Source organism: Aethalodelphis obliquidens, unplaced genomic scaffold (assembly GCF_003676395.1).
Source record: "Aethalodelphis obliquidens isolate GAN/ISIS:26980383/991018 unplaced genomic scaffold, ASM367639v1 scaffold11, whole genome shotgun sequence".
NCBI classification, from domain to species: domain Eukaryota; kingdom Metazoa; phylum Chordata; class Mammalia; order Artiodactyla; family Delphinidae; genus Aethalodelphis; species Aethalodelphis obliquidens.
Genome location: NW_020837955.1, coordinates 39,900,958 through 39,921,592, shown reverse-complemented (window position 1 = coordinate 39,921,592; position 20,635 = coordinate 39,900,958). Strand labels below are relative to the sequence as shown.

At 47.7% G+C, this 20,635-nt stretch overlaps 1 protein-coding gene across 1 annotated transcript in view; it reads left to right on the top strand.

Annotated features, from left to right (window-relative positions):
* Positions 1–20,635, top strand: part of CUNH10orf90 (chromosome unknown C10orf90 homolog) — a 73,508-nt gene that overhangs the window by 42,937 nt on the left and 9,936 nt on the right. Inside the window, exons 2-3 of the mRNA XM_027112935.1 lie at positions 244–428; positions 2,544–2,721. Of these exons, the coding sequence (XP_026968736.1) occupies positions 244–428; positions 2,544–2,721 (363 nt within the window). The remainder of the gene's footprint in view (positions 1–243; positions 429–2,543; positions 2,722–20,635) is intronic.

Sequence of the window (20,635 nt, the reverse complement as noted above, 5' to 3'; positions counted from 1 at the left end):
CAAGGGAATACCTCCACGGCATCACTAGCCAGTCTCAAGGTCTGGCTGCCTACGAACATGCCTCCCCGTGACCAGGGCAGCTGGGCGTCTGTGATGAGGCGTGATCTCGTGGGCTTAACGAGGCCCATTAATAACCCACTGGTGTTTCTATTTTCAAAATTGTCTTCTGTGTCTCATGGCTCTGAGGAACCAGGAGAAAATCACTGGGCGCTCTCTAAATGGAATTCTAATCTTCTCTCCCAGGAGATTACACGTGCTGTGACTTGGTTGTTAAAATAAAGGAATGCAAGAAGAGTGAGCAGCCCACCACGCCCGAGCCCGAGCCAGCACCCACTGAGCCAGAAACCCCCCAGGGACCAGAGACCCACGACCTGCCGGAAGACTGTTCCAAGAGCCCGCAAATGCCCACAAGCTCCTTGACCTTGCAGGTAAGGCCTTCCGTGCATCCCGGCGTGATTCCCGCCAAGGGGAGACTTCTCCCGGGGAGCCTGTGGGCACATGACCTCACTTCTGCTTCTGAGGCTGGAGACCTGACTCAGCTTCCTGGTGGCTGTGTGACTCTGGGCAGGTCCCCTAACCTCTCTGGGCCTCTGTTCCACCATGTGAGTAAGGAGATGATGATGTCTACTCCCCCAGGCTAGGATGGGGATCGCATAACATCAGTAGTGACCGTGATTGGAGCAATGACAGCATTTGTTGAGAACTTTCTGGTACCCAGACACGGAGAGGGTCACTTCATGGGCGTCAGGGCCTTGCATCCTCATGGCACCCCCGTGAGGCAGGAGTCCCTACAGCCCTATCTTCAGATAAGAACATAAGCCTTTGAAAGATTAAGGAAGTCCCAAAGTCATGGCCTTGAGTTCAAGGGTATGGAACCTCTCATTCTGTGTCTTTCCCCAATTGTAGAAGTAATATGTACACATTTTTTAAAGTTCAAAAAATACATAGGTATAAAGATTAGAAGGACAGACCATCCGGAGCAAGCCAGCTACGCCTTCTGGGAGACACACGATGCGTGTCAGCAGCCCTGCTGGTGTGCAGCAGGCCCCACCTGCCGGCCCTGCGCCCCTGTCCCCCAGGTGGTCCCACCGTGAGAGACTCACGTGCTCCCAAAGCAGCTTGAGCCTGCATCCTCAGGGCGGGCAGCCGGGGCAGCAGCCACGCCTGGGCCCACAGGCCGTCCCCAGGGGCCATCTCTCCAGGCCCCAGTGACTCGTGTCTGGGACCTGGGGCTGGCACCTTGGAGACCAACTGGCCAAGAGACTCCTTTCCTGGCACAGCAGCTAGGGGCGCGAACACGACACGGATGGAGCCCGCGTCGCCCTCTCCCTGGAAACCCCTGAGCTCCCCGAGGGCTGGGAGAGGAATGAGGCAGAGGACGTTTACGCTGTGGCAGCACCTCCAGAGGGCCTGTGCTGAGCACCTGCTATTTGCAGAGCTGGGGCAGTGGCTGTAAGGGATGCGATGTGGAGGAGATAGGGCACCTGCCATCCGGGAGCTCACAGCCTAGCATGACAGTACATGTGCGTGAATCACTCGCGCGGGGTGGTCTGTGAAGGACCAGTAAGCTCAGGCTGAACAGGGAGACCTGGCAGTTTACTGGGAGAACCGAGACTTGAGCCGATGGGTGTAGCCGGGGGTGGTACTCCAGGCAGGGGATCAACTTGAACAGCGGTTTGTAAGGAATATCAGGTTAAGACAGTGAAAGGCAGGGTGGGAAAAGCATGGGACACCCACAGCTGAGGGTCGCCAGGCCATCTACCAAATTACGACGAGCCTCAGTTTTTGCCTCTGTCAAATGGGGATAAATGTATCTGCCTTCCAGAAGCAATGCGGGGATTCTCAGACAACAAATACACATGAAGCATTGAGCTTAGTGTCTAGCACAGAGCAGAGTGCGTCAGCGGTGGTTACTCCTTTTCAGTAAATCTGTGGTAGGGGCTTCGTCCATGCACGGAGTGGTGGATGCGGTGAGAGCTGAGGCCGAAGAGGAAATACGGGAATTCTGACCTCCCCTATGGAGCTTGCAGAACCATTCTGCAAAGGCAGAGCTCTCCTGCCGGCTCTTTCTTCCTGGGAGGAGAAGCTGTTTCCGTTAGCTATGATTACTGTTTCTCCTGAAAAGACACATGCTTCATGCTGGGAGGAGGATCTGGTTCTGTGCTTCTTAAGGCATCCAGCTCCCTGCAGAAGCAGCTGACTCGGAACGCCTCCATTCCTCTCCCACCTGTGTCGCTTTGGAATATGGAATTTAGGGCATTCAGATTTTGGAAATGGATTAATTGACAGGGAGGAGAAGGAACGGGCGGAGGTGTGCCTTTGCACTCACAGTCTGCTGCTGGTGACTGTCAGTCGTGCTGCAGTGGGGCCCCTGGTGCTGACTGAGACCTATGTTACCAACGTGTCTGTTGCCATCTTTCCATGAGGTGTTGGGAGAAAATTGGGATGTGCTCATGCATCAGCCTCTCGACCCAATCAGACAGGTGTGTTGCCTTTCTGCATCATTTCTTTTAAAAAGAAAATGCTTTCCTGGCTCCTCTTAGGAGGCCCTGGAAGTCCGCAAACCTCAGTTCATTTCTCGCTCGCAAGAACGTCTGAAGAAGCTAGAACACATGGTACAGCAGAGAAAAGCCCAGCAGAAGGAGAGCCTGGGCCAGAAGCAGAGTCTCCTTCCTGTCCGCGCCAATAAGAAGCAGTTCACCGTTCCCCACCCTCTTAGCGGTAAGCTACAGGTGGCTCGGGAGGGCTGGCGAGACTGCCGGATCCTGGGGCCACGACCTTCACCCAGGCCGGTGGTCCAAATGGTGCCCCTGCCCTGTGCAGGACTCATGTTCGCCCAAGCACCCAAACCTCAGGGTCATACAGCCTGCCCCGGAAGCCAGCCCGTCCTGAGAGATCGTGTACGGGCACTGGACTCAGCAGAGATAACTTGGGACCCAAATTTACCCTTTTAGCCGGGAAAGTAGCAGCCCAGGGCAGCCGGCTCCAATTCTTGGCTTCTTAACAGATACTTGCAAGAGGTGCCCTTTGCCCTTGATAGATTGCAGAACAGGTCTCGGGGTGAGAGGTTGACTCCAGCTTGTCTATATCAACATTCATCATCTTGAAACCCCTTTCCTGCCGTGAGCTCAGAGAAGGGATGGCCAGCTTGCCAAGCGCCAGGAGGCCGGTGTCGCGCTGACCCTGCAAGGGCAGCGCTCACTGACTCACTGGAGAAGTCGTTACCAGGCCCCTTCTCTGGGCCAGGCTCCGTGCTGGGAGCTGGGGAGAGTGCAGTAAGCAAGGCTGGCCTCCGTCCTTTCTTCGTGGAGCTTATAAACAGACTATTAAACCAGCGAGAATAAGAAGAGACAAGGGCACAGATGGGGACATGGGAGCACATTCTGATGGCCTGCCAACTCAAATCTTAAAATCTGGAGGCCTGGGGAAACCTCCGTTTTATTTCTTTGGATAGACGAACAAGATCTTTCTTCCTAGGAAAATGTTCCGGCCCCCAGGAGGTGAAATCATGGGTCTAATTCTGAATAAAAGTCCTCTGGGGAAATAACCATATTCAATAAAATGCAGCTTAGCAAATATTACCAAGATCTTACAGGGGGGATGGGGGGGACAGAGGACAGAGGGGTTGGAATAGGATTCCTGTTAACCACGGGCAGGCTAGGTCCCCCTCCGCCCCCCGCAGTTCTGCTGGGGGAGTCGTCCAAGACCCCAGAAAGGGCAAACTTGAATGCATCCTTCTCACGGTGAAGGATTTAGTAGCACACCTGCTCCTCAGCCCCAGTAACACTTCCCAGGATGCTAAGAAAAGGAAATCAACAAAATACACGTGCAAAGACTTTCCCTGCTTGAAAATGTGTCTCTCATCGGCTTTGGAAGCCGATTGGCAGATACAGACTATTTGGGTGTGTTCTCTGGCGGCTCCTTAGTTTCTGGCTCAACAGAGAGCAATCTGGGTTCGGGTACAGATTTCTCAGGTTGCCATGAGGCACCAAGTGCCAGTTACAACCGGGGTTCCCCCCAGGGCCTTCAGTGTCCAGGCTTGTTCTGGGGAGGGCTGCCGGGGTGCCCGTGGTGTGTGGGCCACTTGGCCTCCACGTTTTTGAAGATCCTGCTTGATGAAAATGGTGTCTAAGAGTCTTCCTTTTCGGTCAGCTCCCATCACTTTGTGTAGAAAAAAATGGAGACGCATGGACATTTGGGAACTTGTTATGCGTGGGGCCATTCCTGCTCGTCCCCTGGGCCAGCTGCCTTCCGGCCGTGCCACACCGCGGGCCTCAGTGTCTTGGAATATCATCATCTCAAATATCAGAGGGAAGCTGCCTTGGTCATCTGTATCCATTTCCTAGGGCTGCTGTAAGAAATGACCCTAGACTGGGTGGGTGGCCAAAGTCACAGAACTTGATTCTCTCGCAGTCTGGAGGCCAGAAATCCAAAATCCAGATGTCCACAGGACCAAGTCCTTCCTGAAGCTCAGAGGGAGAATCCATCCTATGCCCCTCTGCTCGCTCCGGTAGCTTCTGGCAGCTTCTAGCATTCCTTGGCGTTGGTTGGCTTATAGAGGCGTCATTCTCATCCCCGCCTTTGTCTCCCTTGTGTCTGTGTGTCTTTGTGTCCAAATTTCCTCTTATAAGGGCACCAGTCATTGGAGTAGGGTCCACCCTCATCCAGTATGACCTCATTTTAACTTGCATACAACTGCAAAGACCCTATTTCCAAATCAAGTCACAGATACAAGGGAGGGGTCTTGAACATATCTTTTTGGGGAGACAGTTCTATCCACTCCATCAGCCTGTGGTGATGTTTTGCCCCAAACAGATATTATCCTTACATGTTCACATTCCTTTGAATGAAAATCTTAAAATCATGTATATAATAAAAGGTGATCAGACCCAGTCTTAAATAACCGAGGCACCTTTTTATTACCCAAATTCCGAGACGGTCCTGATGACTAGAATGCTCTGGGCAGGCTTCAGCGCACGATTTTATGGCCGCTCTTCCGATCCCCGCGGTATTTATGGTTGATGAGAGGTTTACTCTCGTGTTTGTTTGTGTTAGGTCGGCTCAATCAGACAACTTCTGAAACGAGAGCCTTGTGCGAGCTCTGGACAAGCGCAGGGAGTGCTTAAGGCTCCATTAATCGAGTCTGCAGTACACATCTTGTCTTCAGCCTGTCTGCTGGCAAGATGATAAAAGCAAGATGCAGATGTTTTTCTTACACGCTAAATTAGTTAATAAATCATATTCGTGAACGAGCTCCGGCTACAGTGTCAAGACATCTGTTAGAGGGGAGACTCGGATTGCTTTCCGAGCTGAGATAGCTGCCTCTGATCAGGGCCCGCCTGGCACAGACCTGAGAGGTTCGGGTGGGACCTCCGGCAGCTGACAAACACCCACTTGTGGAGGGGCTGCCGGGAAAGCGCGCACCTGATATCCAGGACAATTACAGTGAGGGCCAGAGGGCCGGCTCGGCTTCCTGTTGGCTGATGAATCCTGAGCAGCCTCTAAGGCACAGGGGCAGTGACACACGTGTGCGGACACGCGTGTGCATGCTCACGTGTGTGAGTTTTCAGTTGGCTCCCTGTGTGGAGATGGGGGATTTTCAGGACCAGCTGGGACCAGAGCGAGTCTGGGAAGCAGCATTATAAAGGTCCTGCCTACAGCCCCAGCCTGTCCTAATACCTCATCTTCTGTAGCTTGAGTTCCCAAAGCCAACACATGCCTGGCCTCTTTCCTTGTCCAGGAGCCACCTGGGCCACCTGGGCTTGGCTCCAGCAGTGACACGAGGAACATCTTCACCCATCTCTTAGCAAACCCTTCTTGAGAACCCACTGTGTGCCAGCCACAGTCCCTGGTCTCAGGGACCTCCCCACCTCTTGGGGAAAACACACAGGTAAAGAGGCAATGACCTTGGAATTTGCTAAGTGCCATGAAAGGGGGTTGCCATGGCAAACCACGGGTGGTGGACTCGCTCCCACCTTGGGATACGGTCCTGACGGAGGAGACCTCGTACTGCATTAGGATGAGGAGAGACTATGAGGGTGCGTCGTGGGGCAGGGTGGGGAGGGCAGGATGTGCTGGGGGAGGGTGTGGAAGCACTGTAGGGAGAGGTCGCTGGGTGCTCAGATCAGCTATGGCTGGACCGTAAAATGGGGATGGGGAGCAGAGGGGGAGACAGAAGCGCCAAAGGGGAGTCCAAGGGGCTACCAGGCATTGTATATGCTGCTTCTGGGTTTCTCCTTGTTCTGCCGTCAAAGCTGAGGCTATGTAGCTCCAGGCAAGACGTGAGGAAGGCAGTCTAGGGCAAGGCAGTGGAGTGCCGAAGGGCAACAGATGCAGCGGTTCCTAGGTGATGGAGTCGGTGGGACTGGTGACTGCCGAGTCATGGGGAGAAGATGAGCCTCGAGGAGTCTGGGGGAAGGGCGGGAGGCCGGCCTTTGTTCTCAGCGTCTGAGGTACTGACTCTCTAACCTGTGGGCCTCTCTCTCCTTCCCCAATCAGGGCTCCACCTGCCCATGTCCCCTGAGTTACCTGGGACATAGGTGGGGCTTCCCCATAGTCTCTGCACAGCTCCTGGGGTCCCGGGGGGAGGGATTGGTCATGTTGAAAGGCTGACCGTAACCTGGAATTAGAGAGTTCCAGAGTCAGTCATTGCTTCTGCCCGGCAGGATGCATTTGAGGGAGGATGGGCTGAAAGCACGTGGGAAGCATCAGGTACAGCACCCCCAGGTAGTAGGCAGTTTCGCACCTGCAGTTAGTAGGTGGTACAGCACCCGTAGGTAGGGGCTCAGTCAGTATCTCCTGGTGACCAGTCTGTGGCGTGATCCTGCCCTCACTGCGACTCCCCCAGCCGGGGCCGCACCACCTTCAGCTTTTGAGCCTCCCTGGATTCCATGCTCACCCTGCAGCCCAGACCCCTCCCAGCCTAGCTTGCCCACCTGCCTACCTGTCCCAGTTGGTCTCATTGGCTGTCCTTCTTTATCTCCGGGAACATTCACCATCAGTGCCCCCAAACCACCTGACAGAAGCCCTGTCTGTCCCGCTTCCTCTCTGCCCTGCAACATGTTGCCTAACCCCCCCAGTCCATCTCAAGTCTAGCTTCTGTCTTACTATCTTACCCCCAAGGCTCTTTCCCGTGACTCCTGTAATGCATGACCTGGGCTGTGTGCTGACTTTCACTTCTCAGTTGAGCACTTTGCTCACTGGGAATCACTGCTGCTCGCTGCTCTGTACTCAATGCTGCAGCCACTAGGAAAGCTGGGCAGTGCTCAAACGCAGCTCGGGTTGGCTTGCCTCCATCTCAGTTTATGTCCCCTCTAATGTTTGGCGTGGTCCTCCTGGCTCTTCCAGATTGTCGTCTTAACCTGTGAGTGTGTAGGAAACCCATCAGGAAGATGGCTTCAGGAAAACCTTTCTTCCAGGAAGCCCTCCCTGACTGCTCCCACCCAGTCTCCACCTCCCTACCTCTTCCACGGGAGCACTCCTGTCTCTTGTATCTCTCTACACGGTCTACCTTCTTACCTTTTCACTTTGGATTATAGCCATGTGAGTGTGCCGGAAGAACCTCCGTGGATTCTAAGTGCCAGTGGGCACACACCACACCAGGTCACTCTGGGAAGCTCTGCCGCATGTAGCAAAGCAGACTAACTTAATCTGAATTGCATTATCCGTACTTCCCAAGGTGAGCCAAGCACAGCCATTTAACTCACAGACCAGCAGAGGAGCGGAATTCTCCTGAAGGCACTGCAGAATTCCTTCTCTGGCTGATCTGCTTTCGCTGATGATTTTTGGCTGGAGCAGGTATTAAAATTAATTTGCATTCTCTGAGCATGTAGCTAGAAAAGTGACCCAGCAGATATGAGATGGCTGGGGAAGTCATTGCAGTAATAAAAATGTGCTGTTCATCACGCAGCTAGCACTGGCCACACCGCCCCTGTTAGTGCTGATCTGATCTCGTGAATGTTTTTCCATCAATCTTCTGAATAAATATTTGGGCCTAGTTCTCCCAATATTACTCACAAAGGAATTTTAAATGCGCTTATCAGATAAAAGTCAATTGTTACTTCATCAGTCTGCAAAGAAAACAAGAAGCATGATTTAGCTAAAAGACTGTTTCCCTAATTCAGAGATATTTGCACGTACACTATTACTGGTGTCCTTCTCGGACCAATGATAAAGGTTTCGTGTTGTGTCTTTTTCTAAGAAACGAGGGAAAAAAAGATCACTCTATGTCTGTTGATTAGAAGTAGACCTATTTTATTCTAATTAAAATAATTAAACACAGAATTGTAGAATGTTAAGGGAAAATGTCTTTATGGGAACTCTCCCAATTGCCTGGATTTTATTTTCCAAATGATTTCCCTTTTATCCCACAGTGCAGTTCAGTAATAAACCTTGCAGTGACACTAAGGATATAAATCTACTTGGCAACCAGAATGAAAGTTTATTCATCATCTATAAATCACGGTATTTTGTGGTCTCTAAATCAGCGGTCCCCAACCTTTCTGGCACCAGGGACTGGTTTCGTGGAAGGCAATTTTTCCACAGACTGGGGGGTGGGGGGATGGTTTCGGGATGACTCAAGCACATTACATTTATTGTGCACTTTATTTCTATTATTATTACATTGTAATATATAATGAAATAATTATACAATCCACGATAATGCAGAATCAGTGGGAGCCCTGAGCTTGTTTTCCTGCAACTAGGTGGTCCCATCTAGGGGTGATGGGAGACAGTGACACCCGAAGTGTGTTGCTTGTGTCCCGTCTTAATTGTCACTTGCCAATTGTCACTTGTCACTGATGGGTTTGTTTTTTTTTTTACATCTTTATTGGAGTATAATTGCTTTACAGTGTTGTGTTAGTTTCTGCTGTATAACAAAGTGAATCAGCTATACATATACAAATGTCCCCATATCCCCTCCCTCTTGTGTCTCCCTCCCTCCCACCCTCCCTATCCCACCCCTCTAGGTGGTCACAAAGCACCGAGCTGATCTCCCTGTGCTATGCGGCTGCTTCCCACTAGCTATCTACCTTACGTTTGGTAGTGTATATATGTCCATGCCACTCTCTCACTTTGTCCCAGCTTACCCTTCCCCCTCCCCATATCCTCAAGTCCATTCTCTAGTAGGTCTGTGTCTTTATTCCTGTCTTACCCCTAGGTTCTTCATGATATTTTTTTTTCTTAAATTCCATATATATGTGTTAGCATACGATATTTGTCTTTTTCTTTCTGACTTACTTCACTCTGTATGACAGACTCTAGGTCCATCCACCTCATTACAAATAGCTCAATTTCGTTTCTTTTATGGCTGAGTAATATTCCATTGTATATATGTGCCACATCTTCCCTATCCATTCATCCGATGATGGACACTTAGGTTGTTTCCATCTCCTGGCTATTGTAAATAGCGCTACAATGAACATTTTGGTACATGACTCTTTTTGAATTATGGTTTTCTCAGGGTATATGCCCAGTAGTGGGATTGCTGGGTCAAATGGTAGTTCTATTTGTAGTTTTTTAAGGAACCTCCATACTGTTCTCCATAGTGGCTGTACCAATTCACATTCCCACCAGCAGTGCACGAGTGTTCCCTTTTCTCCACACCCTCTCCAGCATTTATTGTTGGCAGATTTTTTGATGATGGCCATTCTGACTGGTGTGAGATGATATCTCATTGTAGTTTTGATTTGCATTTCTCTAATGATTAGTGACGTTGAGCATTCTTTCATGTGTTTGCTGGCAATATGTATATCTCCTTTGGAGAAATGTCTATTTAGGTCTTCTGCCCATTTTTGGATTGGGTTGTTTGTTTTTTTGTTATTGAGCTGCATGAGCTGCTTGTAAATTTTGGAGATTAATCCTTTGTCAGTTGCTTCATTTGCAAATATTTTCTCCCATTCTGAGGGTTGTCTTTTGGTCTTGTTTATGGTTTCCTTTGCTGTGCAAAAGCTTTGAAGTTTCATTAGGTCCCATTTGTTTATTTTTATTTCCATTTCTCTGGGAGGTGGGTCAAAAAGGATCTTGCTGTGTCGGGTTTTGATATGAGTCTGCAAGCAATTGATTTATTATGGTCTCTGTGCAGTCAAACCTCTCAGCTAATGATAATCTGTGCCTGCAGCTGCTCCCCAGCGCTAGCATCACCGCCTCAGCTCTACCTCAGATCATCAGACATTAGATTCTCATAAGAAGCGCACAACCTAGATCCCTCGCACGCACAGTTCACAGCAGGGTTCGTGCTCCTATGAGAATCTAATACCGCCGCTGATCTGACAGGAGGCGGAGCTCAGGCGGTAATGTGAGCGATGGGGAGCGGCTGTAATTACAGATGAAGCTTTGCTCGCTCGCCCGCCACTCACCTCCTGCTGTGCAGCCCGGTTCCTAACAGGCCACGGACTGGTATCAGTCCGTAGCCTGGGGGTTGGGGACCCCTGCTCTAGATAATGCTGGGAAACCCTGAAATTGGAGCAGTGAATCTCACATCAACAGCTAGCCTTTCAGACATGTTCTAGATGTTGCTCTTTTATGGTGAAGTGCGATTTGAGCCATTGTCACGCTTCCTTTATATGGGTGATTTAAACTTGCTGTTCAAACACACACGTTCTTAAGAAAATGTGGCGAAAGTGCACCAGGTTTTATCTATCAATATATAAAGTCCTATTCTGTAGCCACAAATACTAACTTTGAAAACTGAGGACGAATCATAACCGTTAATATTCTGCAGTTGTCACTTCTCTCCCCAGCATCCTTAAGCCTAGACTATCCAAAATGCGTTCCCGAGGGAGACCAATGCCTTCAGATTGTTTTGTATGCTGTGTTCTCTGGGAGGTTTGCAATGCTCATGTATGTCAAGGGCACTGATAAGTTCTCTAAACTTCTTTGACCTTGGAATGCTTTTACCTGACTCTTGAGACTCCACTTTGGAAATATAGCTCTAGGAATGTCTGCTTATAAAAATATCTACCATGTTTTGCCGAAGAAACCCCAACTGGAGTTTCAATCTGCCATTTCCCACAGGAATCTGGGACTGTGAGAAGGAGGTCTTATTCTCCTTATCTGAATCCCTTTGGTCCAGCAATTCCAGAAGGTGATGACTGAGGACCCTGGGAACCTCTGGGCAGTGGGCTTGTGGTGCCGATTTCACAGTCTGTGGCCAGCTTGCCTCACTGGAAGCTTGTCCATTGACAGGCCCTGGACCTGTCTCCACGTGGGCTCCCCTGGCATCTGTAACAATGCCATCATGCTGTCACCCAGCACAGAGTCCAACAGAGAAAGAGGAACCAGTCAAAATCCCTTTGGAAAGCACTTCACAAATGTCATAATGTGGAATAACCAGGGAGGGTGGTGTTGTCCATACCAAGAGCTGAGAAGATGGCTAGAGGAAGCAATAAGCTGCCGGAGAGCTAACTGTGAAACTAGGACGGTGACACAGGCAGCTGAATCAGACTATGCCACTGGGGTCTCTGGGGCTGGTGATCTGATTGTCTGTTGCCATGGCAAAGAGAGGTTCTCCATTCCCTCAGAATAGGGTTGCCAGATGCATTAAATGAAAGTATAGGATGCTCAGTTAACCTTGCATTACAGAGCATCAGAACACCTTTCAGCCTAAGTATGTCCCAAATATTGCACGGGATACAACTTATGCTAAAAAAAATGTTTCATTGTTGATCTGAAATGCACATTTAACTGGGCATCCTTATTTGGTGATCCTTCCTCAAATCCTGGAAACCCACGTAGGGACTTGGCATTTTTCCTTATCGCTCTTACCTTCTCTCAGTGTTCTGCAAACGTGAGCAAGCATCAGAATCACTTAAAGGGCCTGTGAACTCACAGACCACTGGTCCAGCCCCAGAATTTCCGGTCCAGCTAACCTGGGGCGGGGCCAAGGACTTGCATTTGTACCAAGTTCCCGAGTGATGCTGAGGCTGCCGGTTCAGGGGAGGAGAGGGAAGCAGAAGCCACACAGATGTTATTAGCATTTATGTGAAAATATTAGCCTCACTTTGAGAACCACGACCGTCTATCTTGTGCAGAGAATAAACAGTCCATTGATTCCATCAGTGACTCACTTCACAGGCCTCTTACCTGTTTACTCTGAGACATAGGCTAAGCTACTGAACGGCAAGGCCTCAGTTTGCTCATCTATAAAGACGGAAGACCTGCTTTCGTGGAGAGTGGTGCCAGTTAGCATTGCTGCTGTCACTGGCATCTCCACGGTTAAAGTGCACTTTCATACGGACCATCCCATGAGACCTTCCAAGGACCTTTAAAGCAGATACTGTCCCCGCACCAAGCAGAGGAGGTACAGAAGGTCAGCGAGCTTGAGTGGCCTGTCCCAGGGCACAGAGCACCGAGCTGAGGCCTAGACTGACCCAGACCTGCAGACTCGGATCCCAAATGGACACCTTTTTCATGGTATGGAGGGTCGGGCGGGCCAAAGGAAGCATCAAATGTACATCATAGGGACTTCCCTGGTGGCGCAGTGGTTGAGAATCCGCCTGCCAATGCAGGGGACACAGGTTTGAACCCTGGTCCGGGAAGATCCCACATGCAACAGAGCAACTAAGCCCACGTGCCACAACTGCTGAGCCTGCGCTCTAGAGCCTGTGTGCCATGACTACTGAAGCCCCCGTGCTCTAGGGCCCGTGCTCTGCAGCAAGAGAAGCCACCACAATGAGAAGCCCGTGCACCGCAACGAAGGGTAGCCCCCGCAACTAGAGAAAGCCTGCACACAGCAACGAAGACCCAGTGCAGCCAAAAAATTAATTAATTAAAAAAAAAAAAGGTACATCATAAAAGCACGATGTTTAATGTACTAATGCTCGTATTATTTTCGTGAAGCAGAAACAGTGAATTTCCTGCCGTGTGTAGTGAGGTCACTAAGAACAGGGGTCATTACATCTTACAGTCTGGGTGGAGTTGTCCAGCTCCTTTGGTTTGCCTTTGAATTCACCAGTGTGCTCACCAGTGTGGGAAATGCTGTGCATCGCTTTGCTGGCCCCAGAGAAATGCACGTTTTAGGCAACTGATGGGAGCCCTTGATGAGGGTTCAGTTTGTGAGCGTCTGGTCTTGAGTAGGGATCTGGGTTAGTTTGTGAATCTCTGATGCTGTAGACAGTGGGGTAAGCTGAATATTCATGACATCAGCTTGTTCGGTGGCTCCTTGGGAACAGAGTTGGCCAGGCTGACAGCCAAGGAAAGTGAATCTAGAACCATAAAGGAGAAGACCCTGGGGGGCAGGGGGGAAAGCAGCTTGCGATGGAGCTCTTGGGTCCGAGAGAGAGAGTAGGATGGCACCGGGGATTGTATTAAGTCTCCTTTGAAGCAGAGATGTTGCACTTGGGGATCTGGTTCCTCTAGGTGGAGGAGCTGAAGCCACGGTCCCTGGGCCTCATCTGCCTGTGTTGCATCAAGGATTCTACTCTGACGAGGATCTGCAGGAAGGCTCGTGGGCTGCCAGTGTGCTCAGCAGACTGGCAAGCCCACGATCCTTCTCATCACCGGCCCCGTCAGCCAAGGGCAGACCCTTCCTCAAATCCGTCCTTTAGCTCCCAGCGCCCTATCTGTTCATGGAAGCCCTGAAACGGGCTTCAGTCCTGCTCTAGACTCAAGGATAAGTCTGTCTGTGCAGGAGCCAAGCTCTCTGCAGAGAGCACTATTCACTCATCTTAACCAGGAGCCTGTGGTCCATCTCATTTCTTGACCTGAGCATGAAAAGAGAAATAGATCTCCCCACAGACCTCTGGTTGATTTTTCATTTCTTAATTCTGTATGCCTTTACCTGAAGGATCTGAGAGGCTCGTTGCCTCTCTGAACTGTGACATTAGTATCTCTCTTTTGTGTCCGAATGGGAATTGAGCATTATTTTTATATAAATGAAATGTGCAGCCTCCGCCGGCCTTCCAGGCCCCTAGAATGGGTTGCTCATCCACAAACTGTCATTCGGGATCCCACAGAAGGATAGAAGGGATTTCAGAAGAATGAGGATGTTTATCCAGCACGAGATTTTATCATCACAAGAGCATTTTGAAGGCAAACAACCTATGAGTCTTCAACTCGCTTTTCTACAGTGTAATGCACACCGTTTAGTTTCTGGAGGGTTAATTGGTCCAAGGCAGGCCACTCGGCTGCTACCCACGTCAGCAAATTGGAGGTTCCAGCGAGGTGAGCTGAATGGAAATGATGTGCAAGTAACTGGATGTAACTCCTGAAGGCCATGATGTAATTATTCCAGAGGCAGGAGGGCCAGCTGCTCACTGGCTTGGAAACTGACATAATGAACAGCCTCGTGACCTTCGAATACACGTGTATTGGGGCCCCTTTTCAGGAGAAGAATCCTCTAGAGATTTTCTTCCCTAAAACATATCCCATTTCCATTCGTTTTGGGAGGCCCTGTCTTTCCTAGAAGATGCCGGCCAGTGTAGACTTGGCATCTACCCTCCAAACTGGCTTGTTGGCTCCCGGCTGGATTCTCTCCCACAGGCATCTCTTGGGTTTGGTGTTTTTAAGCTAGGGGAAGCAAATTCTAAAAGACCCTTCAAAGTGCTCAGGGTGACTGCAGAACATCAGCTTCTGCGAGGGCACTGCACTAATAAATCCAGTGTGAACCTGATTATCATTTAGATGACTTGTTCAATAGGGAAAATGAAGCTTTGCCATCAGCTGTAGATAAGGACTCTGTGTGGAGGAAAATGAGCTCTGGCCTCATAAACAACCAGTCATGTTGGTGTCTGGGGGATCCCTGCTGCCTCCTGCTGACACTGTCAGCTAGCTGCCTGGGTGTTGAGGCCACCTGTCCCCATCTGTGCATGCGTGTTTGCACGTGTGTGACGTGAGGGCTGTAATAAACAGCCGCGTGTGTTTATAGAGAGTGATGGGATGTCAGGACTTGGCTTTGACTCAGCTGCTCCCCAAGAACAGCCTCAGGAGCACCAGACTCTTGGTAGCTCGTTGTTTGCTGACCTGAATCGGGCTCAGTGTGTCTGGCCTTTGCCACGCGAAGTTAGCAACAGGCCAGTAGTTTGGATACGATGATAAGCCAGACACAAGAGATTCAGGTTTAAAAAAAAAGAAGAAGAAGAAGAAGAGTTTTCCAGGAAGACAGAAATAGGCAATTTACCTTAGTAATTTGCTTGGGGGGTGGGGAAAACCCCTGCTGTGTTTGAATGATAAAACAGGAGGTAAATACAAGGGCCGTTCTTTCCTCTGTGTAAGTGAATTAGAACACGTACAGCTTCAAGGAAAATCCAGAAAAGACCCATAAGCTAGCAGAAAATTGTTCTCACCAGTCCCTTTAATTTTATAAAGGTAGAATTTCCATTAAAAGGGAATTGATAGATGGGCTTTCACTGTATTTTTGAGCAAAGTGCGTGCAGGATGGTTTCCATCTTATGAAATGAGGTCCTGCTGTATGATTCCCTGAAGAGCTGTCTCTTGCTGCAGGCTGGTCCCCATGGTCCTGCTGTGTTTCCACCTGGGCCACCCTCCTAGCAGCCCTCCTCCCACTGTTGGGACGCCTCTTTCTTTTTCAAGGTTCAGCTCAGCTGTCTCCTGCTGTGAAGTCTCCCCAGTCCCACCCCTTCCTTGGTGGACTGCTCACCCTCCATGAGCCCTCTCCCTGTGTAGACATCAGTCCTGACACCTGAAGGCCTCGTGTATCTGGCTCTCACCCTGGGCTGTGAGCCCTTTGTCTTATTGATCTTTGAGTCTGCTGAGCCCCAAAGAGGTGAAAACTTAACAGTCAAATGAAGGGTTGCTTCAACACAAAGCCTGGTTTTCTTTCTTCCTCCCTCCCTCCCTCCCTCTCTTCCTTCCTCCCTCTCTCTCTCTCTCTCTCTTTCTTTCTCTTTTTAAAATTTATTTTATTCAAGTATAGTTAATTTACAATGTTGTGTTAATTTCTGCTGTACAGCAAAGTGAGATATATATATGTGTGTGTGTGTGTGTATATATATATATATATATACACACACACACACACATACATACACATTCTTTTTCATATTCTTTTCCATTAAGGATTATCATAGGGTATTGAATATAGTTCCCTGTGCTATACAGTAGGACCTTGTTGTTTATTCATTCTATATATAATAGTCTGCATCTGCTAAACCCAAACTCCCAATCCATCCCTCCCGCGTAAAGCCTGGTTTTCTCTTCCACCTTCATAACTCTCATGGCTCATGTTCGGTGAGTGTAGGTGAGTCCTGAGTCCTCCCACTTCCCAGCTGTGCTGAGCGCTGCTGTCGTCTTTTGCTTACCTGGCTGCAATGGTCTGACCTATCTCCCTGCTGCCACGTTTGAATTTTCTCCACCCAGTTGGCGCGTGTTCTGAACAGCTGCTGGAGTCGGCCTTTAAGAATTCAAATCAGATCCCCTGCTTAAAACCCCACGTGGTGACTCCCTCTTGTGAGAGCACTGGAATCACAACTAACTGCGGAACAATTATTGACAGGAAGACGCTGGAACTCACCAAAAAAGATACCCCACATGCAAAGACAAAGGAGAAGCCACAGTGAGATGGTAGGAGGGACGCAATCCCAATAAAATCAAATCCCATAACCGCTGGGTGGGTGACTCACAAACTGGAGAACACTTATACCACAGAAGTCCACCTACTAGAGTGAAGGTTCTGAGCCCCACGTCAGGCTTCCCAACCTGGGGGTCTGACAACGGGAGGAGGAATTCCCAGAGAATCAGACTTTGAAGCCTAGAGGGATTTGATTGCAGGACTTCAACAGGACTGGGGGAAACAGAGACTCCACTCTTGGAGGGCACACACAAAGTAGTGTGCGCATCGGGACCCAGGGGAAGGAGCAGTGACCCCATGGGAGACTGAACCAGACCTACCTGTAGTGTTGGAGGGTCTCCTGCAGTGGCGGGGGGTGGCTCACCGTGAGGACAGGAAACTGGCAGCAGAAGTTCTGGGAAGTACTCCTTGGCATGAGACCTACAAGAGTCCGCCATTAGCCCCACCAAAGAGCCTGATAGGCTCCAGTGTTGGGTCACCTCAGGCCAAACAACCAACAGGGAGGGAACCCAGCCCCTCCCATGAGCAGACAAGTAGATTAAAGTTTTACTGACCTCTGCCCACCACCAGTCCCTCCCATCAGGAAACTTGCACAAGCCTCTTAGATAGCCTTACCCACCAGAGGGCAGACAGCAGAAGCAAGAAGAACTACAATTCTGCAGCCTGTGGAAGGAAAACCACATTCACAGAAACATAGGCAAAATGAAAAGGCAGAGGGCTATGTACCAGATGAAGGAACAAGTTAAACCCCAGACAAACAACTAAATGAAGTGGAGATAGGAAACCTTCCAGAAAAAGATTTCAGAATAATGATAGTGAAGATGATCCAGGACCTCAGAAAAAGAATGGAGGCAAAGATTGAGAAGATGCAAGAAATGTTTAACAAAGACCTAGAAGAATTAAAGAACAAACACCTAGAAGAATTAAACAAACAAACAGAGATGAACAATACAATAACTGAAATGAAAAATACACTAGAAGGAATCAATAGTAGTATAACTGAGGCAGAAGAACGGATAACTGACCTGAAAGACAGAATGGTGGAATTCACTGCTATGGAACAGAATAAAGAAAAAAGAATGAAAAGAAATGAAGACAGCCTAAGAGACCTCTGGGGCAATATTAAACGCAACAACATTCACATTGTAGGGGTCCCAGAAGGAGAAGAGAGAAAGAAAGGACCCGAGAAAATATTTGAAGAGATTATAGTCGAAAACTTCCCTAACATGGGAAAGGAAATAGCCACCCAAGTCCAGGAAGCACAGAGAGTCCCAGGCAGGATAAACCCAAGGAGAAACACACCGAGACACATAGTAATCAAATTGGCAAAAATTAAAGGCAAAGAAAAATTATTGAAAGCAACAAGGGGAAAACGACAAATAACGTAGAAGAGAACTCCCATAAGGTTAACAGCTGAATTCTCAGCAGAAACTCTACAAGCCAGGAGGGAGTGGCATGATATATTTAAAGTGATGAAAGGGCAGAACGTACAACCAAGATTACCCAGCAGGGATCTCATTCAGATTTGATGGAGAGATCAAAAGCTTTACAGACAAGCAAAAGCTAAGAGAATTCAGCACCACCAAACCAGCTTTACAACAAATGCTAAAGGAACTTCTCTAAGTGGGAAACACAAGAGAAGAAAAGGACCTACAAAAACAAACCCAAAACAATTAAGAAAATGGTAATAGGAACATACATATCGATAATAACCTTAAACATGAACGCATTAAATGCTCCAACCAAAAGACACAAGCTTGCTGAATGGATACAAAAACAAGACCCATATATATGCCATCTACAAGAGACCCACTTCAGACCTAGGGACACATACAGACTGAAAGTTAGGGGATGGAAAAAGATATTCCATGAAAATGGAAATCAAAAGAAAGCTGGAGAAGATAAACAAAATTGATTAACCATTAGCCAGACTCATCAAGAAAAAGAGGGAGAGGATTCAAATGAATAAAATTAGAAATGAAAAAGGAGAAGTTACCACAGACACCACAGAAATACAAAGCATCCTAAGCGACTACTACAAGCAACTCTATGCCAAAAAAATGGACAATGTGGAAGAAATGGACAAATCCTTAGAAAGGTATAAACTTCCAAGACTGAACCAGGGAGAAATAGAAAATATGAACAGACCAATCACAAGGAATGAACTTGAAACGGTGGTAAAAAATCTTCCAACAAACAAAAGTTCAGGACCAGATGACTTCACAGGAGAATGCTATCAAACATTAGAGAAGAGCTCACACGCATTCTTCTCAAACTCTTCCCAAAAATTGCAGAGGAAGGAAAACTCCCAGACTCATTCTATGAGGCCGCCATCACCCTGATACCAAAACCAGGCAAACATAGTACAAAAAAAGAAAATTATAGACCAATATTACTGATGAGTATAGATGCAAAAATCCTCAACAAAATACTAGCAAACAGAATCCAACAACACGTTAAAAGGATCATACACCATGATCAAGTGGGATTTATCCCAGGGATGCAAGGATTCTTCAATATATGCAAATCAATCAATGTGATACACCATATTAACAAATTTTAGAATAAAAACCATATGATCATCTCAATAGATGCAGAAAAAGCTTATGACAAAATTCCACACCCATTTATGATAAAAAACTCTCTGGAAAGTGGGCATAGAGGGGACCTACCTCAACATAATGAAGGCCATATACAACAACCCACAGCAAACATCGTTCTCAATGGTGAAAACCTGAAACCATTTCCTCTAAGATCAGGAACAAGAAAAGGATGTCCACTCTTGCCACTATTATTCAACACAGTTTTGGTAGTCCTAGCCACGGCAATCAGAGAAGAAAAAGAAATAAAAGGAATACAAATTGGAAAAGAAGAAGTAAAACTGTCCCTGTTTGCAGATGACATGATACTATACATACAGAATCCTAAAGATGCCACCAGAAAGCTACTAGAGCTAATCAATGAATTTGGTAAAGTTGCAGGATACAAAATTAATGCACAGAAATCTCTTGCATTCCTACACACTAATGATGAAAAAAAAGAGAAATTAAGGAAACACTCCCATTTACCATTGCAAAAAAGAGAATAAAATACCTAGGAATAAACCTACCTAAGGAGAAAAAAGACCTGTATGCAGAAAACTGTAAGACACTGATGAAAGAAATTAAAGATGATACAAACAGATGGAGAAATATACCATGTTCTTCGATTGCAAGAATCCACATTGTAAAAATGACTCCCCAAAGCAATCTACAGATTCAGTGCAATCCCTATCAAACTACCACTGGCATTTTTCACAGAACTAGAACAAAAAATTTCACAATTTGCATGGAAACACAAAAGACCCCGAATAGCCAAAGCAGTCTTGAAAAAGAAAAATGGAGTTGTAGGAATCAGGCTCCCTGACTTCAGACTATACTACAAAGATACAGTAATCAAAACAGTATGGTACTGGCACCAAAAAAAAGAAATACGGATCAGTGGAACAGCCTAGAAATCCCAGAGCTAAACCCATGCACATATGGTCACCTTACTTTTGATAAAGGAACAAGAATGTACAATGGAGAAAAGACAGCCTCTTAAATAAGTGGTGCTGGGAAAACTGGACAACTACATGTAAAAGAATGAAATTAGAACACTCCCTAACACCATACACAAAAATAAACTCAAAATGGATTAAAGACCTAAAGGTAAGGCCAGACACTATAAAACTCTTAGATGAAAACATAGGTAGAACACTCTATCACATAAATCACAGCAAAATCCTTTCTGACCCACCTCCTAGAGAAATGGAAATAAAAATAAACAAATGGGACCTAATGAAACTTAAAAGCTTTTGCACAGCAAAGGAAACCATAAACAAGATGAAAAGACAATCCTAAGAATGGGAGAAATATTTGCAAATGAAGCAACTGACAAAGGATTAATCTCCAAAATATACAAGCAGCTCATGCAGCTCAATATCAAAAAAACAAACAACCCAATCCAAAAATGGGCAGAAGACCTAAATAGACATTTCTCCAAAGAAGACATACAGATGGCCAACAAACACATGAAAGAGTGCCCAACATCACTAATCATTAGAGAAATGGAAATCAGTACTACAAT